The sequence below is a fragment of the Hippopotamus amphibius genome, chromosome 12, assembly GCF_030028045.1.
Source record: "Hippopotamus amphibius kiboko isolate mHipAmp2 chromosome 12, mHipAmp2.hap2, whole genome shotgun sequence".
Taxonomy (NCBI): domain Eukaryota; kingdom Metazoa; phylum Chordata; class Mammalia; order Artiodactyla; family Hippopotamidae; genus Hippopotamus; species Hippopotamus amphibius.
Genome location: NC_080197.1, coordinates 53,095,605 through 53,114,954, shown reverse-complemented (window position 1 = coordinate 53,114,954; position 19,350 = coordinate 53,095,605). Strand labels below are relative to the sequence as shown.

The window sequence follows — 19,350 nt, the reverse complement described above, 5'->3', positions numbered from 1 at the left end:
TTTCAGCATCACTAACTCTTCTCCCTGTTTCTACTCTCCTCTTGAAACCGTGCACCTAAGATTGGGAACCCACACGGCCGGGACTCAAACCCAGCCAAAACCCAAGATCTTCCAGCTGAGATCACACACCTGGTTTCAGAATTTAATGGAGCTCAGGTTCTTGATGTCTCGTCACAGAAAGAGTTCAGTGAGAGACAAAGTGATAGGTAAGAAGTGGATTTACTTAGAGAGAAACACACTCCACAGACAGAGTGTGGGCCATCTCAGAAGGTGAGAAAAGGCACCAGGGTATGGGGTTGTCAGTGTTTGTAAGTGTGGGTAATTTCACAGGCTAATGAGTGGGCGGAGCATTCCAGAGTTGGGCCATGCCCACTTTTTGATCCTCGCGGTCAGCCTTGGAACTGTCATGGCGCCTGGAAGTTGACTTGTCTGCCATCTTGGACCCATTTGGTTCTAATCAGTTTATGTCATGTCCTCGGGCTATGTCATTCTTTCAGAGGTTGTGCTCTGCCCCCTTCCCTCCTGTTTCACTCTCACCCTACTTCCCTACATTCTCTACCCAGCAGCCAGTGTGGTGCTGTTGGAATTTAAGCTATATCATATCATCCTCAGTTCAGAGCTCTACAGGAATTTAAATCCCTTCCCTCTGTTTCACAGGTTCTGCCTTATCAGGCCCTCCCTCTGACCTCAATACCTGCTCTGCCTGCTCCTTTGGCTCCAGTCACATTGGCCTCCACTGACCTCTGGCTTTCACTCTACCTGATAGAATGCTCTTCCCCAAATAATCCCCTCAACTTTAAGTCTTGTTCAAATCTGAATCTCTCAAAGAGGCCCACTTGGAACACCTTACTTAATACTGCAATGTGCCCTTTCCCCTCACTCCCTACACTCCAGATCCCCTCTGGGTTGTGCTTTTAGCCACTCCCCCTTCCTCTTAGCATTTACTACCTTCTGATACATGGTTTACTTGTTTTTTGTTTCTTATCTTTCCCTTTGTTCGTTGATATAGTCAACTGCATAGAACTTAATGGGTATTCAATAAATATTTATTGGAATCATGAAAAGGTTTTTTTATATACATATAAATTTATTTATTTAATTTATTTATTGGCTGTGCTGGGTCTTCGTTGCTGCACACGGGCTTTCTCTAGTTGCTGCGAGTGGGGGCCACTCTTCATTGTGGTGCACAGGCTCCTCATTGTAGTGGCTTCTCTTGTTGTGGAGCACAGGCCCTAGGCGTGTGGGCTTCCGTAGTTGTGGCACATGGGCTCAGTAGTTGTGGCTCACGGGCTCTAGAGCACAGGCTCAATAGTTGGGGCGCACGGGCTTAGTTGCTCCGAGGCACGTGGGATCTTCCTGGAGCAGGGCTTGAACACATGTCCTCTGCATTGGCAGGCAGATTCTTTACCACTGCACCACCTAGGAAGTCCCATGAAAAGGTTTTAAAAAATTAGAAACCCTGTGTAGATATTTGAGAATTTCTCTATGATATGTGTTTTGGAAGTGAGTGTGTGTATGGAGAGAAAGAGAAGGGAGGGAGGGAGGGAAGGAGAGATCTTAATGGTTGTATTAAGTTATAATCCCTCTCAAAATGTATGAGTTCACATTACTTCACAGCCTCAGTGATACTTGGTATTGTCAGATTTTGAAATTTTGGTTAATCTGATGGGGCTGATGTGGTATTGTATTGTGGATTTAATTTGCATTTCTCTGATTATTGGTGAGATTGAACACTTTTTCCTGTTTATATCCTTTGGGATGCAGGGGGAAGAAGTAGTTAAGTACAGTTTCAGACATAATGAACCGGAGGTGCTGATAGAACACTTAGGAGATGTCCAGAGAGCATTTGAATATGTTGACCTCCATAGTGTAAAAGAAGAATCAAAAATAAGTGCAAGAGAAAAGAATCATTTTCACTTGTCAGTTATGTTTTTTCATCAGAGTCCGCATTGTTTTCCTCTAAAACAGTGTTTCTGACACTTAGCCATTCATCACCCTCTTGAGATTTTTGTCATATACAATGTAGCATTTGTGCTCTTTTATTTGAAATATATCATAAGTCAGTAAACATGCACATTTGGATTGCCTCCTTTGCTGAAATAGATGCCTCCTCTGTGCTTCTAAATTGTGTACCCACCCAATGCTCTGTTTTACCAATATCTTTAAATTGTCTCCCCATTAGAATATGAGCTCCTTGCTGACATTAATTACTTAATTTCTTCATGTAGTCCTCAGGTTTGCCAAGCACTGTGCGGGCAGTTACTGTGGATATAGTTGTGATCAAACATATTCCTTATCCTCACGGGACTCAGCCTTGTGGAAGAGAAAGCTTATAGATATAAATATCTATAATGTATTTAATATTATATTGCTGATCTATTATTTAATACTACTTATTACTACTTAATAATCATATAATAACATAAGCACTTTAGAGAAAAAGTACACAGTGCTACGATGCAGTTTAAAAGAGGCATAAATGAGATGGGAAAAGTTGGTGGAGTCATCCCCGAGAAACTGGCTGGTTCATATCATTTTATTTGCGTCTTTGAAGTATCAAAGAACGAAGGTTCACTGGGTGAACTCTAGATGGAAGAGTTATTTTATAAGTCTTTATACACAGAATGATTAAAGACCACATTCACTTCCTTCTTTGAATAGTCTAGTTAGGAATATTAAAACTATTTGGGGGAGGGGCCTGGAATATTGTCCTGATTTACTATTTTGGCCTATGTTCTACACAGGTAATTTTTCCGTAAAATGAACAAATATCACACTTATGTAAGCTCCTTCCTTTCCAATGCTAACTAAACCCCCACCCCCACCCCCACCCCCAAGTATATCTTAGAAAATAGTATCATTTTCATAAAAAGAAGCATGTCATATTTTTCATTGGAATTTTCTTGTTTGTGTTGGCAAGGAGAGAGGTAAATTGTTATACCTGTAGCTCATTGTGTTATACACACACATGCGTGCATGCATGTGTATGTGTGTTTCCCCCCCTTCTCTGTAAGAATTGATGACTGGCACAGAAATGATGAAATATAGGCCAGTGAGCATCAGGTAACTGTCAGCTAGCTGAGTTTATAAAAGAGATGAGATTACTAAAAACCAGGGAAAACAGCTCTGAGAAAATGGGGCATGTAATTAGAAGAAGACATGATTCCCCACCCTTTTCCCAGAAGTTAGGAAAAGGGCTTGAAAAAAGAAAAAAGGAGGTGATTCTTTTTGATTTGTTAAAACATGTATAGTTATGTATTCTTTTACTCAGAATGCTAATTGAAGAGAAAAATGATACTTTATTGGTTTTCAGAATTGAAGTAATTCCTGTACTGATTAAGCATTGATGGCATATTATATTTTCTCATTTACAGAATTTCTCATCTGGTAGGGAAAACTTGTGGATTTTAGTATCTTGGAAACGATCTGTTCCTACTCTATTAATTGAGTGGAGGACTTATTAGTAAGCAAACGATTTGTGGCATATTAATGCTAGGCAGCTATTAATGTAACAGACAATAATAATAAAACTTCTGTAACCACCTTCTGCAGATTTAAGATGAGGAGCAGTGCTAATAATGGAAGGAGCTGGAGTCCAGGTACCAGTTATGAAATATGATCAGCCTTGTTACCCCAGGCCAATCACTTAAGCTCTCTAAGCCTTCATAGACAGAGGAGGCAAATAATGATCTACCTCAGGGGACTGCAAGGAAAATATTCCATCTAAGCTCAAATGAGATAAGGTGCTTTTGTTAACTGGGAAGATTCTCTACGTAATGCAACATTACTGTTGTTTAGTGGCTTTTTGTTGGCTTTTATGTCTAACCTACTAGCTCTGGATTCTGTATCTGTTATCACTCTGTTATTAGAAAATCTGTTTTATAGCAAGCAACGTATCTCTAGGAATTGGTTTCAAATTTAGTACTTTCCTTTCTCTGTTTAGATAAATATTTGCTATGTTATCTCTAATAGAGTTTGGAGTGCCGTAGCCATATGTAAATCCATCGATGTTTAATAAAGCCATATTTAAAATCACTTAGAATTAAAAGAACCACTTGAATCTTGATGGGATTTCTACAGTACACGGAACAAATATCCAAGATAAATAAAGGTCTCTTGGTTAAGGTTCAGTACAAATTTGACAGACCCTTTTACAAAAGTTTGATAATGGTAAAGATTTTTGCACCCAGGACACCAGAATTTTTTTGTTAAGGAACAAATATCAGTGAAATGCTGAATTATATTAATTCTTTTTCTACAGTGCCTCCAAAGCCACTACACCTGCAGAATTCACCTTCGCCCAATATACACCAAACCCCCAGGCATAAAGCTTTATCTAGTGCAAAACCAAGGATGGAGGAAGTTAAACCTGCCTCTGCTTCTTGTGTCTCAAAAGAAAAATCCAGTAAGATATCAGATCTCATCAGTCGCTTTGAAGGAGGCAGGTAAGAGCTAACTTACAATGGGAGAAGGCAGAGGGGAGAAGAAAGCTCGTTTTTTAAATAGTATGATAGAGTTATAGATTTTTAAAATAAAAAGTATAGTATTTTGTTCCATTAGGTTTGGTAGGCCTTTAGAAAGAGTGAATTTTGAAATTGCTAATATTCCCCTAATATGAATTGCCATGTATCATGTGTTACCTGTGTGCAGTGCTCTGTGCCCTAGCCTTTTCGTCACGGTGTGTACGGTGTGATTCTCATTTCCTCTTTGTACGTGCATGTCACTCTGCGTGTTGTTACTCCTTGGGATTATTCCATTGGTCACTAGATGTCTGGGTTGGAAAGGCAGGAGGTTGTCTCTGTCTCTCTGTCTCTCACTTCATATGCTTGAATGAAACTCCTGTGGGTCTGTCCCATTTCTTCTTTCTGACCCATTTCATTTCATGTGGGTCTTCTATATCCCTCCAGTCCCTGTTTCCCCTCTCCCCAGACCCCTGTAGTCTTTTTTTAAGCTTATCTTTGTTTGGGGTGGGGGGGAGGGTTGTTGGTGGTGTTTTTTTTTTAATTTAGTTGACTGCCTTGGGTCTTTGTTGTTACACGTGGGCTTTCTCTAGTTGCGGAGAGCGGGAGCTACTCTTCATTGCAGTGCTCGGGCTTCATTGTTGTGGTGGCTTCTCATGTTACAGAGCACGGGCTCTAGGCGCACAGGCTTCAGTAGTTGTGGCAAATGGGCTTAATAGTTGTGGCTTGTGGGCTCTAGAGTGCAGGCATAGTAGTTGTGGCTCTCGGGCTTAGTTGCTCTGCAGTTTGTGGGATCTTCCCAGACCAGGGCTTGAACCCGCATCACCTGCGTTGGCAGGTGGATTTTTAACCAGTGTGCCACCAGGGAAGTCCTCATATTCTTTAGTCTTGATGGTTCACAAAGGTAATCAAAATGTATATTTCTCACTTAAAGATAAAAACAAACTCATGTAAGTTTCTTTTCTACTACATGACCCTCAATTGTTTTTTCTTAGAATTCCCATCACTGACTTAAATAGAATTTTTAAACATTTTATCAGAAGGATTTTATGTCACCAAAAGTCTGTATATAATTAAACAATATATATAACTTCACTTTCATCCTTGAAGCCAAATATTTCCATTCATTCTAGAGTAATATTTGAGAAGGGTTTCCCATTAGGTGATTTCATTATTTATTTGCAGGATGTATTGTAATTTATGTAATGAATCATAGCTTGGAAATACTTTTAAAATCTTCTGGAAATTGTCATCAGGTACAAAACTGCAGTGTCCCTCATTTGTGAGACTATATTTAGTGACAGGTTCTGAAGAAAAGTAGTTCAGAAACCTGTCTTTATTTTTTGCTCTTAGTCAGTTATGGGAGTTTGAGTCATAAATATTTAAACTTCAACATCACCCCCTCTGAAGTAGGATTTTTAATGCCTTTGGTATCTTAAATTATAGTAATCTTTCCTACAGTGATTTATTTCCATTAAAAATCTTTTGTTTGTCATGGCATGTTGATTCAGTAGCACAGAGAATGACCTCTCCTGTTTGCAGAGTCCCAGGGCCATGTCCAGTGACTGCATAATAAAAGGAGGGAATGGAGCCCTGGCCTCTATCCATAGTGCATGCCAGAGGCTGTATCCTCAGATTTGGGGGTTGCTTTTGGGAAGCCCCGAATGGGTCAGTATTCCAAAGACTGAGTCCTCTAAGCGTCACTATTTTGGTAACCCACTATTTGTATTCTTACTCTCCATACTCAAAACATGCAGTTTTTCCATGTCAATTTTTTTTCAATATATTTTTCCAAATCAGTTTTCTTTCACTCTTTCAGAGTTATCAGATTCAAAGTCATTTTTTGATGCAAAGCTTGAAGGTTGGCTCTAAGGAGAGATGTGCTGTAATGTATGACGTAAGCAAAAATTGTTCTAAGAGCAGATAGGATGTAATGTGAACCAGTCTGGTGAAGGGGGATGTTACTCGTGGCAGAGTCCACTGCCAGTACGAAAAATAATTATGTTTTTAATGAGGTATTACAAGTAGGAACAGGCCCTAAAAAGTACCTGGATGGGTTAGTGTTGCATTGGGTCTCTAGGACTTGAATGGGAAGTTATTATTTCCTGTTGAGTGAGGTCCATGTGCCTGCCGTAAAGCTGTTGGGTTTTACCCCAGTTATTACAGCTTAAACTAGTACTTCATGGAATAGAGCAAGATTCTGCAGGCTCTGATTTACCACAGTAAATTGACAGAAAGAACCAATGGCTCTTAACAGTGGGGTCATGCAGGACGGTACGGCACTATTAAAACCTTACCCATGTGTCATAGTTTTGCTCTTTGCAATAATCTAAGTAGCTCTGGTTTATTAATATGAGTGATTTGGAGAATGTATTTGGAGCAAGTGAATTTTATTTATTTATTTATTTTTACTGTGGTTTATTTTTCCCTTTTTTGTTTTTGTTTTCTTTTTTGAGAGAGAAACTAGGATTTTTGACCTGTGAAAGACTGCAGGATTTTACAAAGAAGTAAATAACATCTTCTCACAAAACTGAATGCTGGTTTTTCCCAGGGACACTGCAAGGCCAACTGTTTCTCCCCATGGTTGGTTATCTATAGGAATCTGCTACCTATTGGTTCAACCACTGCTTTTACTAACCTTCCCTTCCCACCTTATACCCCCAGTCCCCCATGCATATCCCCTGGATGTCACTTGTTACAGGAAATTCTTCTCACCCAAAGCGGTCCTTTCCCAAAATCCCGAGTAAGTCCAAAGTTTGGTTCGGAGGATCTGCTGAGGATCTTTCCACTGTGTTGCTGGACACAGATGTGTCCAGGAAAAGGAGGAGAGTTTGATTCAAATCTTCAAGGGTTTTTGGAGAAATTAGGCCTAAGGTATGTGCTCCTAGAAGGCAGATATCAACAGTGGAGTGTGTCACATTTACTTATACTAACAAACTCCAATTTCCCCTGCTAGGTTTTTCCTTCCCTTCCTGTGGTGGTAAACTTCACTGTGTCTTTTTTCCTCTCTTATTGCTTTTTTACTGCCAGTCATTATTCCCCGTTCCGTTTTCCAGTCCAGGTCAGCAGTGTCTGGGAGGAGTACAGTGAAGGGAGACAGTAACATACCTCTCAGCATTGTCCACGGACCTTTCTGCTGGGCCCTTTCCCCACATCCCTCGTGAGTCCTTCCCCTGCCGCCCCCCATGACCTCTGCCTGTGCTGAGGAAGATGCCAGCCCTGAACTTTGTTCCCACATTTTGTATGCAGCCTGCCCACCTGCTCCTCACTCCATCCTTCCTGTTTCAGTGTATCATTATAATGCATATAATATAATTATTATAATGTGGGGTTAACACTACAGGATTTAGAGTCAGACTTTATGGTTTACACATGGACTTTATCATTTGTTAGCCATGTTACACTGGCCATGTTATGCAAGTTTCTAAGCCTCGATTTCTCTGTGGGGTCCCTGTTTTGGAATTATTATGGGTGTAAAGCAAGATAGTCAATGTACAAGGGTGAGTCAAAAATTATCCTCACTCTGGCTGTAGAGTTTATTTTAATTAACTTATAGAAAAGACAAATACGTCATTTTTTGACATAATCTCCTTGCTTTTCAATACACATTGTCCATCTGTCAACAAGCTTTTGTATTCCCTCATTAAAAAATGTCTTAAGCTGCGCTGTGAGCCACGAATGCACCACTGTCTTCACTTCTTCATCGGAAGTGAATCTTTGTCCTCATAGGGCTGCTTTCAGGGGACCAAAGAGGTGAGTCCGATGGAGCAAGATCAGGACTAAAGAGAGGATGCTTTAACACCTCAAAACATGGAAGTAATCCGTGACAGACTTAGGTTTCGAAAAGTTTGTGTGAGATGGGTACCGAAACAACTCACGGAAGAGCATAAACAGAAATGTTTGGATATCTGCACACAAAATTTGGACCAATACTCTAAGGAAGGTGAAAGTTTCTTAAAGAGAATCATTACTGGTGATGAGATGTGGATTCATCACTATGAACCTGAGGGTAAACGGCAGAGTATGGAATGGAAACATCCTCAATCGCCGACCAAGAAAAATTTCAAAAGTCAACCATCAGCTGGAAAATTGATGCTTATAGTTTTCTGGGATTCTGAAGGGCCAGTATTGTAACATTATCAGGGAAAAGGTTCAGCAGTCAACAGTGCTCGTTACAGTGAGATGCTTATTGAAGAGCTGAAGCCTAAACTTTGGGTTAAATACACAGGACTGCTATCCAAGGGCGTTGTCCTGCATGGCAATGCACCTCCACACGCTTCTGCCCACACTGTCGACACTCTACAAAAGCTTAGTTTTGAGGTGTTAAAGCATCCTCCCTATAGTCCTGATCTTGCTCTGTTGGACTTGTACCTGTTTGGTCCCCTGAAAGCAGCCCTATGAGGACAAAGATTCACTTCTGATGAAGAAGTGAAGACAGCAGTGCATTCGTGGCTCGCAGCTCAGCCTAAAACATTTTTTAATGAGGGAATATGAAAGCTTGTTGACAGATGGACAATGTGTATTGAAAAGCAAGGAGATTATGTCAAAAAATGGTGTATTTGTCTTTTCTAAAAGTTAATTAAAATAAACTCTACAGCCAGAGTGCAGGTAATTTTTGACTCACACTTGTAAAGGGCTTAGTGTAGTTTCTGGCACTCAATAAATGTTAGCTGCTGTTATTGAATTACTGTCATGATCACCGTCATAATGAGTTATTCATTGCTTCTCAGCTATTTATTGAGCACTGTCACATGTCAGGCACTGTGCTAACATAAGAGGTGGGGATAAAGCAGAGAACAAGACAGGCACGTTTTGTACATCACAGGGTATTAGTCTGTTTTAATTTTTTCTCCTCATTAAGTCATAAGAATCTCTTTAAGACTGAAGTCCAGAGTTTTATGTTTTTCCTCCCTGGAATCCTAGATTGAAGTACTATATATAAATATTTCCATAGGAACATTGTTGTATATTGGCAGTTAAATTCCGATGTACTCTGAGGATTAAGCCTCTTTGAGGTGACATCTGAGCAGAAACCTGAATGATGGGAAGGAGTAAACCACACCACTGACTCAGGGAAGATTGTCCTGGGCAGAGAGAATGGCAGCTACGAATAGCCTTAGATATGCACATTTGCTTATTGGGGATGGAATAGCAAGGTGACTAGTATGACAAGAGCTCAGTGAGTGAGGAGAGAGGGCTCATAAGACCATGAGCTAGTGGAGGGTAGAGTTATATAGTCTTGTAGGCCATGATCAAATGCCAGATTTACCTTCAGGTGTTCAGGGAAGCCCTCAGAGTTTGATCTTTGTGGCCAACTTGGGAAGACTAGATTGGAGGGAATCTGTGTAGAAGCTAGAAGCAGAAAGACCAGTTAGGAGGCTATGGCAACATGTGCAATAAGGTTTTTGAGAAATGTGTTCTGCTTTCCAGAGAAAAATAACCTTTAGTTTCTAACTTGTTCATAAATTGAGGGCTAACTGTACTTGTTTTTAAAATGTTAAAAAAGTAAAAAACTTGGGATAAGATGGCCTTATTAAATATATTTCTCACAGCTAAGCCTTTACTAATTAGCTATATTAATAAACAGCCCAAGGAAATGTTTTCAACCCTACAGGTAAATCTCAGGCTTGTCATCTTTAAATGTTTATTTAAGTGTCGACAGCATCCTAAAAGAATGAGAATTACTCTGGAATATTCTTATCTATGTTTCTAAAACCATCAGAGAGGAAAAACATGTCTTCACTAAATGTCCGTAAACAGCTGGAATAAATTTGTTTTTATTCTAGACCTTGTCCATGCCAACGTTTTCATACTTCCTTTGTATTTTATCTTCTAGCTCATTATCAAATTACAGTGATTTGAAAAAAGATTCTGCTGTGAACCTAAATGCTCCTAGAACCCCAGGAAGGCACGGATTGACAACCACACCTCAGCCAAAACTCCTCTCCCAGCACTCACCACAGAAGCAGGGAAACGGTACAGATCAGTCTCAGGGTGTACAGACTTATGTGGCTAACGGTATGGTAGCAGCACAAAACCAGATGGAATGTGAGGAGGATAAAGCGGCCACTGTTAGCCCAGATACTCATATTCGAACTTCTGAACCCTTGCCCGATACAAACTTAGTGAATGGAGAAGGACAAGAAACAACCACAGGCCCTGCATCACCCACAACAAATGACTGTGAGGAAAATGCATCTGACAGCAGCTGCAGGATTTTCCATGTTAGCCCAGTGCTCCCCCTGGAAGAAGGAAGGGCAGACACAGAAGCCAAGGGACAAGAGAGGGAAGATGGAGAAAGTCCCCTAGAACTGGAGCAGCTGGACCAGCAACACGAGATGAAGGTAAAGCATAAGTATGAGGAAATACTGACCTTTTTTGAAGAAAATATTTATTTATTTAGGCTGCGCTGGGTCTTAGTTGTGGCACGTGGGATCTTCATTGCAGCATGTTTAGTTGCAGCATGCAGAATCTTTAGTTTGGCATGCATGCGGGATCCAGTTCCCTGATCAGGGATCGAACTCGGGCCCCCTGCGTTGGGAGTGCGGAGTCTTACCCACTGGACCACCAGGGAAGTCCCAAGCACTGACTGTTCCACGACGGTTTGAAAACTCTGTTTTATAGCACTCATGTGATGTATAAGTCAGATTACCCACACCACTGGTTAAACAGTTTCCAAGCTCTAGCTACTGATGCGTGTTTCCCCTACTCTCTGAGGAGATATTTCACTTTTTCTTCTATGTAATTTCTGTTGATCTCTCTATTATGATTTCAAGTTTCAGAACAATGTGAAGACTTTGATATAGGAAAACCACAAACATACTGTTTTTACTTACATCAGAAGAAAATGTTATTTGTTGCCTAAATGTTAGGGCTGCATCTCTAATATTTATGGTCTAAGTAACAGGAAATTTTATAATCCTGAAGATCATCTTAGTTCAGTAGTTCACTTGTAGAAGAAAAAACAGTCCCAGGAAGCTTAAGTGATTTTCCAGGCTCACAGTAAAATCCCAGACTCCTTGTGCCCTGACTCTCAGGCCAGTATTTTGTCCTGATGCAAGAAGTCACAAGCATAAATGCCTAATTGCAGGAAATGTCAGTGAATGCCGCAGCCATGAGGAATAGACTAGAGAGGGGTGAGACTGTGGCAGACTAGAAGTTCATTTCCTTTCTAAACAGAGCTGCAGTTTGATGAATCGTCTGAATGGCATTTTTTAAGCTAACAAAGAACTGATTTGCTGGTGAAATATGTTCATAATCTGTCTGTGCTATAGCAGAAACTTTTGTACAATTTCAGTAACAAGAGCACGGCATTTGTATTCTTTATTCATGTTAATATGGTTCTTTGGAAAGATCAATAAATATGGCTTTCACAAAGCACTTGGAATTTCTTGGATCAAAGATGCAGTATAAGCATTATCATAGAGTTCCCTGGAATGAAGAGTTGTTTATAATTCTGAAGGCAAGGAAAGGTTTCCATTGTTTAGTCTCTCTTATTGGTTATAAATAACTGTCTGTGTAGGAGAGTTAAGAATTGAAAATTGGACAATTATAGGAAATTTTGTAAAGGACAAATCCAAGTCCTAAATCTATTTAGGATTTTTTTTTGTAATACTGTGTCTTAAATGACACTAAACAGAAATTCAAAAAGACTGATAACTAAAATATTAAAGTAAAAAATGATTGATTGATGTGTTCAGAATTTTAAAGTAAAATCTATCTTATAGTTCAGTTTACAGTGACCTTGAAAAAAATCACAAATAGGCAAAGAGCCAGTAGTTTATTTTCTTCCAGTTAGTGAATTAATTTTAAGTGCTGACTCTGAAGCAGAGAAAGTTTAAATAAGGAAGTGGGTGGGAGAAAGTGAGTCATACTTGGTAACAATATCTGAAACGTTAAAGAAACAGGACTGTGCAAAATGAATCTCTTTTACATCTCAGTACAGTAGTAGATTTTAGTGTCTTCTGTGCTTAAATCATGGTGAACGGAAGAAAAGTTAAAACCGAGGAATTCAAAACTCACATCTGTCCTTTTACAGTTGGGATGATGCCACCAGCAAATATTTGTAAAACAGTAAAAGCTGTTTTTATTAAGGGAAGTATCTTACTTGGTGATGATGTCTGTGGTTGCTGGGTACTACTTTTCTTCCCTCTGTTGTATATTATTATGTATACACTTTCATAGATGAGGCTTTATTTGGTTTAGGAGAGACTTGATAGGGCTTCCTGTTAAATTAGTGAAACATGGAATAGTACATCTGGTCTTTCTCCTAATGGGCATTTAAGCAGTGGTTGGCACATGGTATATGTGGGAAGAAAAAGGACATTTTCTCTGCAAAGCTGTTGATCCGAATACCACATGAGTCTCCCATCCACAAAGGAATATTCAGGTTTAACTTCCACGTGGTGCAATGTGTTCTCTTCTGCTGCTCTGATGCTTGTTCCATTGCCTTTCCTTGTTCCAAAATGCCAAGATAAGTTTTAGTAGTATTAAGATGATAAGTTTTATGTTGTGTATTTTACCACAATTAAAAATAAAAAATAAACTTAAAAAAATTTTAAGTTACTAGTATATAGTTTACTAAACAATTGGAACCAGGAAATTTTGATGTTGTTACTTGTTGATCCAGTAACCAGCATTATGACCTTAAACAAATCAATTGAATTCTTTAATTAAAGGGTTCTAAAATTCTTTAGTTGAAGAATGTAAACTAAGTCTGTTCTTAAGGCTGTCTTTAGTGATAATAATGTAATAATTCTGTGCTGTCGTATGTAGGTATATTCCTTCTTTAGCAAAGCCCTCCAGATAGTCAGCTGCTTCTTAAACTATCTAATGTGTTGAACTTCTAAGACATCATGGAGTATTTGAATTTCACTATGCAGACAACTGAAAAAAATTACTTCAGTCTTTATATAACTCGATATAGAGACTTACATCAGAATAGTCTTATTAAATTTCATTTAAACCAGAATTAAATTTTTTTATTTTTTAAGAACTTTTATCAAAATATAATTGACATACAATAAACTGCATATATTTAAAGTGTACAATTTGATTTTTTTTTCTTATTAGTAATGTATATATGGCAATCCCAATCTCCCAACTCATCCCCCCCACCTGTGCTTTCCCCACTTGGTGTCCATATGGTTGTTTTCTACATCTGGGTCTCTATTTCTGCCTTGCAAACCAGTTGATCTGTACCATTTTTCTAGATTCCACATGTATGTGTTAATATACTACGGTATTTGTTTTTGTCTTTCTGACTCACTTCACTCTGTATGACAGTCTCTAGGTCCATCCATGTCTCTACAAATGTCCCAGTTTCATTCCTTTTTACGGCTGAGTAATATTCCATTGTATATATGTACCACATCTTCTTTATCCATTCATCGTTGATGGACATTTAGGTTGCTTCCATGTCCTGGGTATTGTAAATAGTGCTGCAGTGAACACTAGGGTGCATTATGGTGTTCTCTGGGTATATGCCCAGTAGTGGGATTGCTGGGTCCTGTGGTAATTCCATTTTTAGTTTTATAAGGAACCTCCATACTGTTTTCCATAGTGGCTGTATCAATTTACATTGCCACCAACAGGGCAAGAGGGTTCCCGTTTCTCTACACCCTCTCCAGCATTTACTGTTTGTAGATTTTCTGATGATGTCCATTCTAACTGGTGTGAGGTGACAGCTCATTGAAGTTGTTTTTTTTATTTTATAAATTTATTTATTTATTTATCTTATTTATTTATTGGCTGTGCTGGGTCTTCGTTGCTGCACACGGGCTTTCTCTAGTTGCTGAGAGCGGGGGCTACTCTTCATTGTGGTGCGCAGGCTCCTCATTGTAGTGGCTTCTCTTGTTGTGGAGCACGGGCCCTAGGCACGTGGGCTTCAATAGTTGCGGCACATGGGCTCAGTAGTTGTGGCTCATGGGCTCTAGAGCACAGGCTCATTGGTTGTGGCTCATGGGCTTAGTTGCTCCGTGGCATGTGGAATCTTCCCAGAGCAGGGCTTGAACCCGTGTCCCCTGCATTGGCAGTGGATCCTTTACCACTGTGCCACCTAGGAAGTCCTCATTGAAGTTTTGATTTGCATTTCTCTAATAATTAGTGATGTTGAGCAGCTTTTCATGCACCTCTTGGCCATCTGTATGTCTTCTTTGGAGAAATGCATATTTAGGTCTTCTGCCCATTTTTTGATAGGATTTTTTTTTTTGATATTGAGCTAGATGAACAGTTTATGTATTTTGAAGATTAATCCTTTGTTGATCCATTTGCAAATATTTTTTCCCATTCTGAGGGCTGTCTTTTCGTCTTGTTTATAGTTAACCAGAATTAAATTTAATGGATATTTCCTGAATTGCCCACCAGGAGTGGAAGAATGAGGGGTTGGGGGATGAATAGAATTGCAAAGATAGTTCAGGAAAGTACATATGTATTAAAATGTATCTTGAACAATCATTATTAATAATCGAGTACTGACTTGAAAATAGTCTCAGCATGTGTAACTCTTTCACTGATTATCTGATGTATTTTGATCAAGAATCATTTTTAGTGGTGAATATAGAATACTGTTATGTTTACCATCTAAAAGATAATATCTACCTCATTGAAACTATTGACTCTACTATACTTCAGCAAAGCAACAGGTTTCCAATGTTTAAACTTTTTGCACCAGTGACCTAAATATAGCCAGACATCTCAAAGTAAGCAAATATTTCTTTAAAATCTCAGAATCAAAGGAAAATTTTAGCACCTTATGATAGCTTTAGCTTTCAGCCACAAAGTGTTAATAGTATCTTTAAATTAGGGTTAATCATGTGTTACAGCAGATCACAAGGTTGAAATCTACTAAAAGGAAGATGTTACTGGGTTGGCCAAAAAGTTCCTTTGGGTTTTTCCATAACATCTATACAATGTTGTTAGGAAACATACTAAAGCGCATAAGTTACAGGAAAGGTAGTGGTCAAGGGCTGTTGTAGTGTGTATGCGTCTGCCCTCTCAGGCATGGGTACTCGAGGGCATCGGGATAACAACGGTATTATAATTCCTGTTTGGCATGATGAATTTGTATTATCACAAATAGCATAAACTGTATTAGGAGACTCAGGTAAGTGGGTCACAATGAGTTAGAATGAATTTCATTAAAAATATAGTTATCTTTTCTCAGATTTGTAGGCCTCAGTGGGTAAGCTTTAGTAGGAATGCACTGTGTTGAATGCTGCACTCATCAGTTTATGCCATGGAAATGAACATTTCTCTTCACAGTTTTCAGGAGTCTTTTAATATCCAGGTTATATTTCAGTGGGTTGACTGGTAATTTTTTCTGATATTTATTCAATTTATTCAAAATAAATTTATTTATTTATTGTTTCCTTTCTCTATATTTCATACAGCAAGCTGAATATAAATGTGTAGATGTGCTCTTTTTAAGAGTTTATGTAAATAACAAATAATGTTTATATAAATAATAAATCTCCATTATTGGCAACACAAGCTCAAAATAGCAATGTATTAAACTATAATAATGGCAGTTTTATCAAGAATATAAAAGAAACAGATTTGTTAAAAGTTAATCTTTCCTTTCACCAAAAATGAAAGAAATTATGTAGTGAGAGGACAGATGAAGGTGGTGTCTACAATGTAGAGATTTATAGAATCATCTATTTTTTTAAAAACTGAAATGTTTATTTCCTGCTAATTTCTGCTTTTTAATTGCCATTTTACTTATTATATTTTATATAAACCTTGAGGGTTTATAACTTTTGAACCTACTGAAAAATTAAGAAAGGTAATTATCTCCTAGGGGAAAAAAATGTCAGAGAATCACATTCAGAAGTAAATTGCAAACAGAAAACCAGTGGTGTAATCCAAGTTAACTCACTTTTCCTCTTTTTCCTTCAGTTTCTCTTCACTAAGTTTAATTGTATATCTTAAAATTTTTAATTAATTTTATAGGGTGTAATAAGAGTTATCAAACTTTTCTGGAAGGTAAAACATAATGCCTACTTCGGTTATCCATTTCTTATGATGGGCTACAAGTTCTTTTTTATAAAGCTTTATTTTTTTTTAATTAATTTTGTTGAAGTATATTTGATTTACCATGTTGTGTTAGTTTCTGCTGTATAGCAAAATGAATCAATTATACATATATCCACTCTTTTTTAGATTCTGTTCCCATATAGGTGATTACAGAGTATTGAGTAGAGTTCCCTGTGCTATACAGTAGGTTCTTATTAGTTTTCTATTTTATATATAGTGGTGTGTATATGTCAGTCCCAGTCTCCCAGTTTATTTCCCACACCCCCTATAAAGCTTTAAATTTCTTTTGGTTCACTTCTTGAAAAATAAGGGGACAACTGTTGAGTTCTTGTTAGATTTGAAGACAAGTAGTAAGTTACTCCTGTATTTCTTCTTTTGCCAAATCAGCTTTAATTTCAAGAAAGTGAAAGGCAACACAAGCAAAGAAATTAGCCAGCTTTACTAATCAATCCTTCATTGTTGCTAGTATTATAATGAAAGCTCCAACTAAAGTTGTAGGCATTTTAAAATGATGTGTAGGATAATGGAAAAGTTTCCTCACTAACCATGTGGATAGTTCATAAATTCTTGTGGATACCTTTTCATTATTCACTTAGAGCTGATGGGGAACTCAGAAACTTCTTTATGTTGTGTGGACTCTGGTTAGTATGTTGAAAAGAGAGAAAGTGAATTTTGGAGAGCCTATATGTGAAAGAAAACACCTATTGTTCACTTTAAAAATTCAGGGTGCAGGCTCACTCTTCTTGGTCCTGGAAACAGAAATGAACAAGGCAAGCCCTTTCCACACAGCCTCAGTCTGCCGATGGGAGAGAGACATAAGTAAGTCACCATGATGTGGCACAGTAAGGGCTTGGGAAACACAGGTGAGGAAACAGCTGTGCCTGGAGGAAAGCTGGTGAGGGACAGGATGCTGAGAAGCAGGAGGATTGGGCTTGAAGGAAGAGTGGGAGGTGTTGTGGCCCAGAGTAGACAGGAACAGGGAGGGAGGGAAGAAGAGTGCATCTAGGCTGAGAGCAGGTGTGAGAAGTAGAAACAAGAGGTAGCTGCCATGTTGAGGGGTTTTCTAGCCTCATCATAGAGGCCAGAAGGGCTAGAGAAAACAGTGTGGGAGTAGAAGGATAGGCTTAAAATGAAAATGGAAGCGAAGGATAAATTGCAATGGGTTTGTGTGCCTAAGTTGTACTTTTTCCCCCTGAAAGCAATGGCGACTTTTTTTTTTTTAAGATTTTTGAAAGTCTGAATAAAAATTAATAATCCTTATAGAAAATCAAGAAAATGCAGCAAAGCATAGAAAATGCAAATCGCTCATAGTTCCACGACACAGAGAAAAATGCTTTGATAGCTAACATTCCAGCTTGTTTTTCTCACCTGATATTTTTAAAAAACATATTTGAATAGCATAATGTATGGTCATTCTGCATCCTGTTTTGTAGGAATAAACATAGATATTTTCCCATGTTATTTCAAACTTTCCACAAGCCTAATACTATCTGGCCTAAGAGACATTTAATTAAAGGATGGAAGTGACATGATTATACATCTGTGGGTTTTAGAAAAATGACTCAGATGAAAGGAAAAACAGATGGAGCAGGGTACATGGTTAGTAAGCAGCTGTCATAGTCCAGGTGTGGAAGGAAGAGGTCCTGCATGAAGCAGAAGGTTAGGAAAAAGAAGAGAGATTTCTGAGAACTGAGTGACGGGATGTAGGGAATGAGTCATGTTCAACCCCTAGCTTGGATGAAGTGGCAGATGGTGTACCATTTACTGAACTACAAGAGAATAGAAAGAACAACATATTTGGGGGGCAAAAAAAGTAATTGGAATTAGACATAATGAATTTAAAGGACTTGTGGGATGTCCGGGTAAAGATATCTAAAATAAACATGGTATATCCTGGAGACATTATGGGTTATTGATTAAGGAGGAAAGCTTTTGAATTAAAAGAGATGAGTGTAAATTCCAGCCCCATTACTTCCCAGCTCTGTGGCCTCGGGCACAGCACTTTAGTGTAATTCTGCAGGCCGTGGTTTCCTAACATGGTTGAGGTGACAGGTAAGAAGGAAAGTGATTATGTTTGGAATGAGGGGAGGGAGTAGAGTCACTGATTAGGTTACTTTTGTGCTGCTCAGTTTATGGCATCTGCAAGACATCCATTTGGAGATATTAATTAGGTAGGTGAAGTATGGATCTGGGGCTCAGGAAAGAGGGTAGGAATATAAGAGGATGTACATAAGTATGTGATTAATATTGCCAAAATAGAATGCATAGGAACCGGAAGAAGGCCAGGCACTGAGCTATAGCAAACACAAGCATAATCAAAAGGGGAACGTAGAGACAGCAGTATCAAGCAGTATCAGCAGCATTTCATCTTGTGGAACTGAAAACCACAGCCACAGAAAGATAGAGAAAATGAAAAAGCAGAGGACTTTGTACCAGATGAAGGGACAAGATAAAACCCCAGAAAAACAACTAAATGAAAAGGAGATAGGCATCCTTCCAGAAAAAAAAATCAGAATAATGATGGTGAAGATGATCCAGGACTTTGAAAAAAGACTGGATGCAAAGATCGAAAAGTTTACCAAAGACCTAGAAGAATTAAAGAACAAACAAACAGAGATATGCAACACAATAATTGAAATGAAAAATACACTAAGAGGGAACCAACAGCAGATGAACTGAGGCAGAAGGGTGAATAAGTGAGCTGGAAGACAGAACAGTGATAATCACTGATGTGGAAAAGAATAAAGAAAAAAGAATGAAAAGAACTGAAGACAGCCTAAGAGACTCCTGGAACAACGTTAAACACACTAACATTCGCATTATAGGGGTCCCAGAAGGAGACGAGAGAGAGAAA

At 38.6% G+C, this 19,350-nt stretch overlaps 1 protein-coding gene across 3 annotated transcripts in view; it reads left to right on the top strand.

The window, feature by feature from the left end:
• Positions 1-19,350, top strand: part of FGD4 (FYVE, RhoGEF and PH domain containing 4) — a 188,417-nt gene that overhangs the window by 123,424 nt on the left and 45,643 nt on the right. For all 3 annotated transcript variants that reach the window (XM_057701930.1, XM_057701933.1, XM_057701931.1), the window contains exons 3-4: positions 4,262-4,445; positions 10,297-10,804. In XM_057701930.1, the coding sequence (XP_057557913.1) occupies positions 4,262-4,445; positions 10,297-10,804 (692 nt within the window). The remainder of the gene's footprint in view (positions 1-4,261; positions 4,446-10,296; positions 10,805-19,350) is intronic.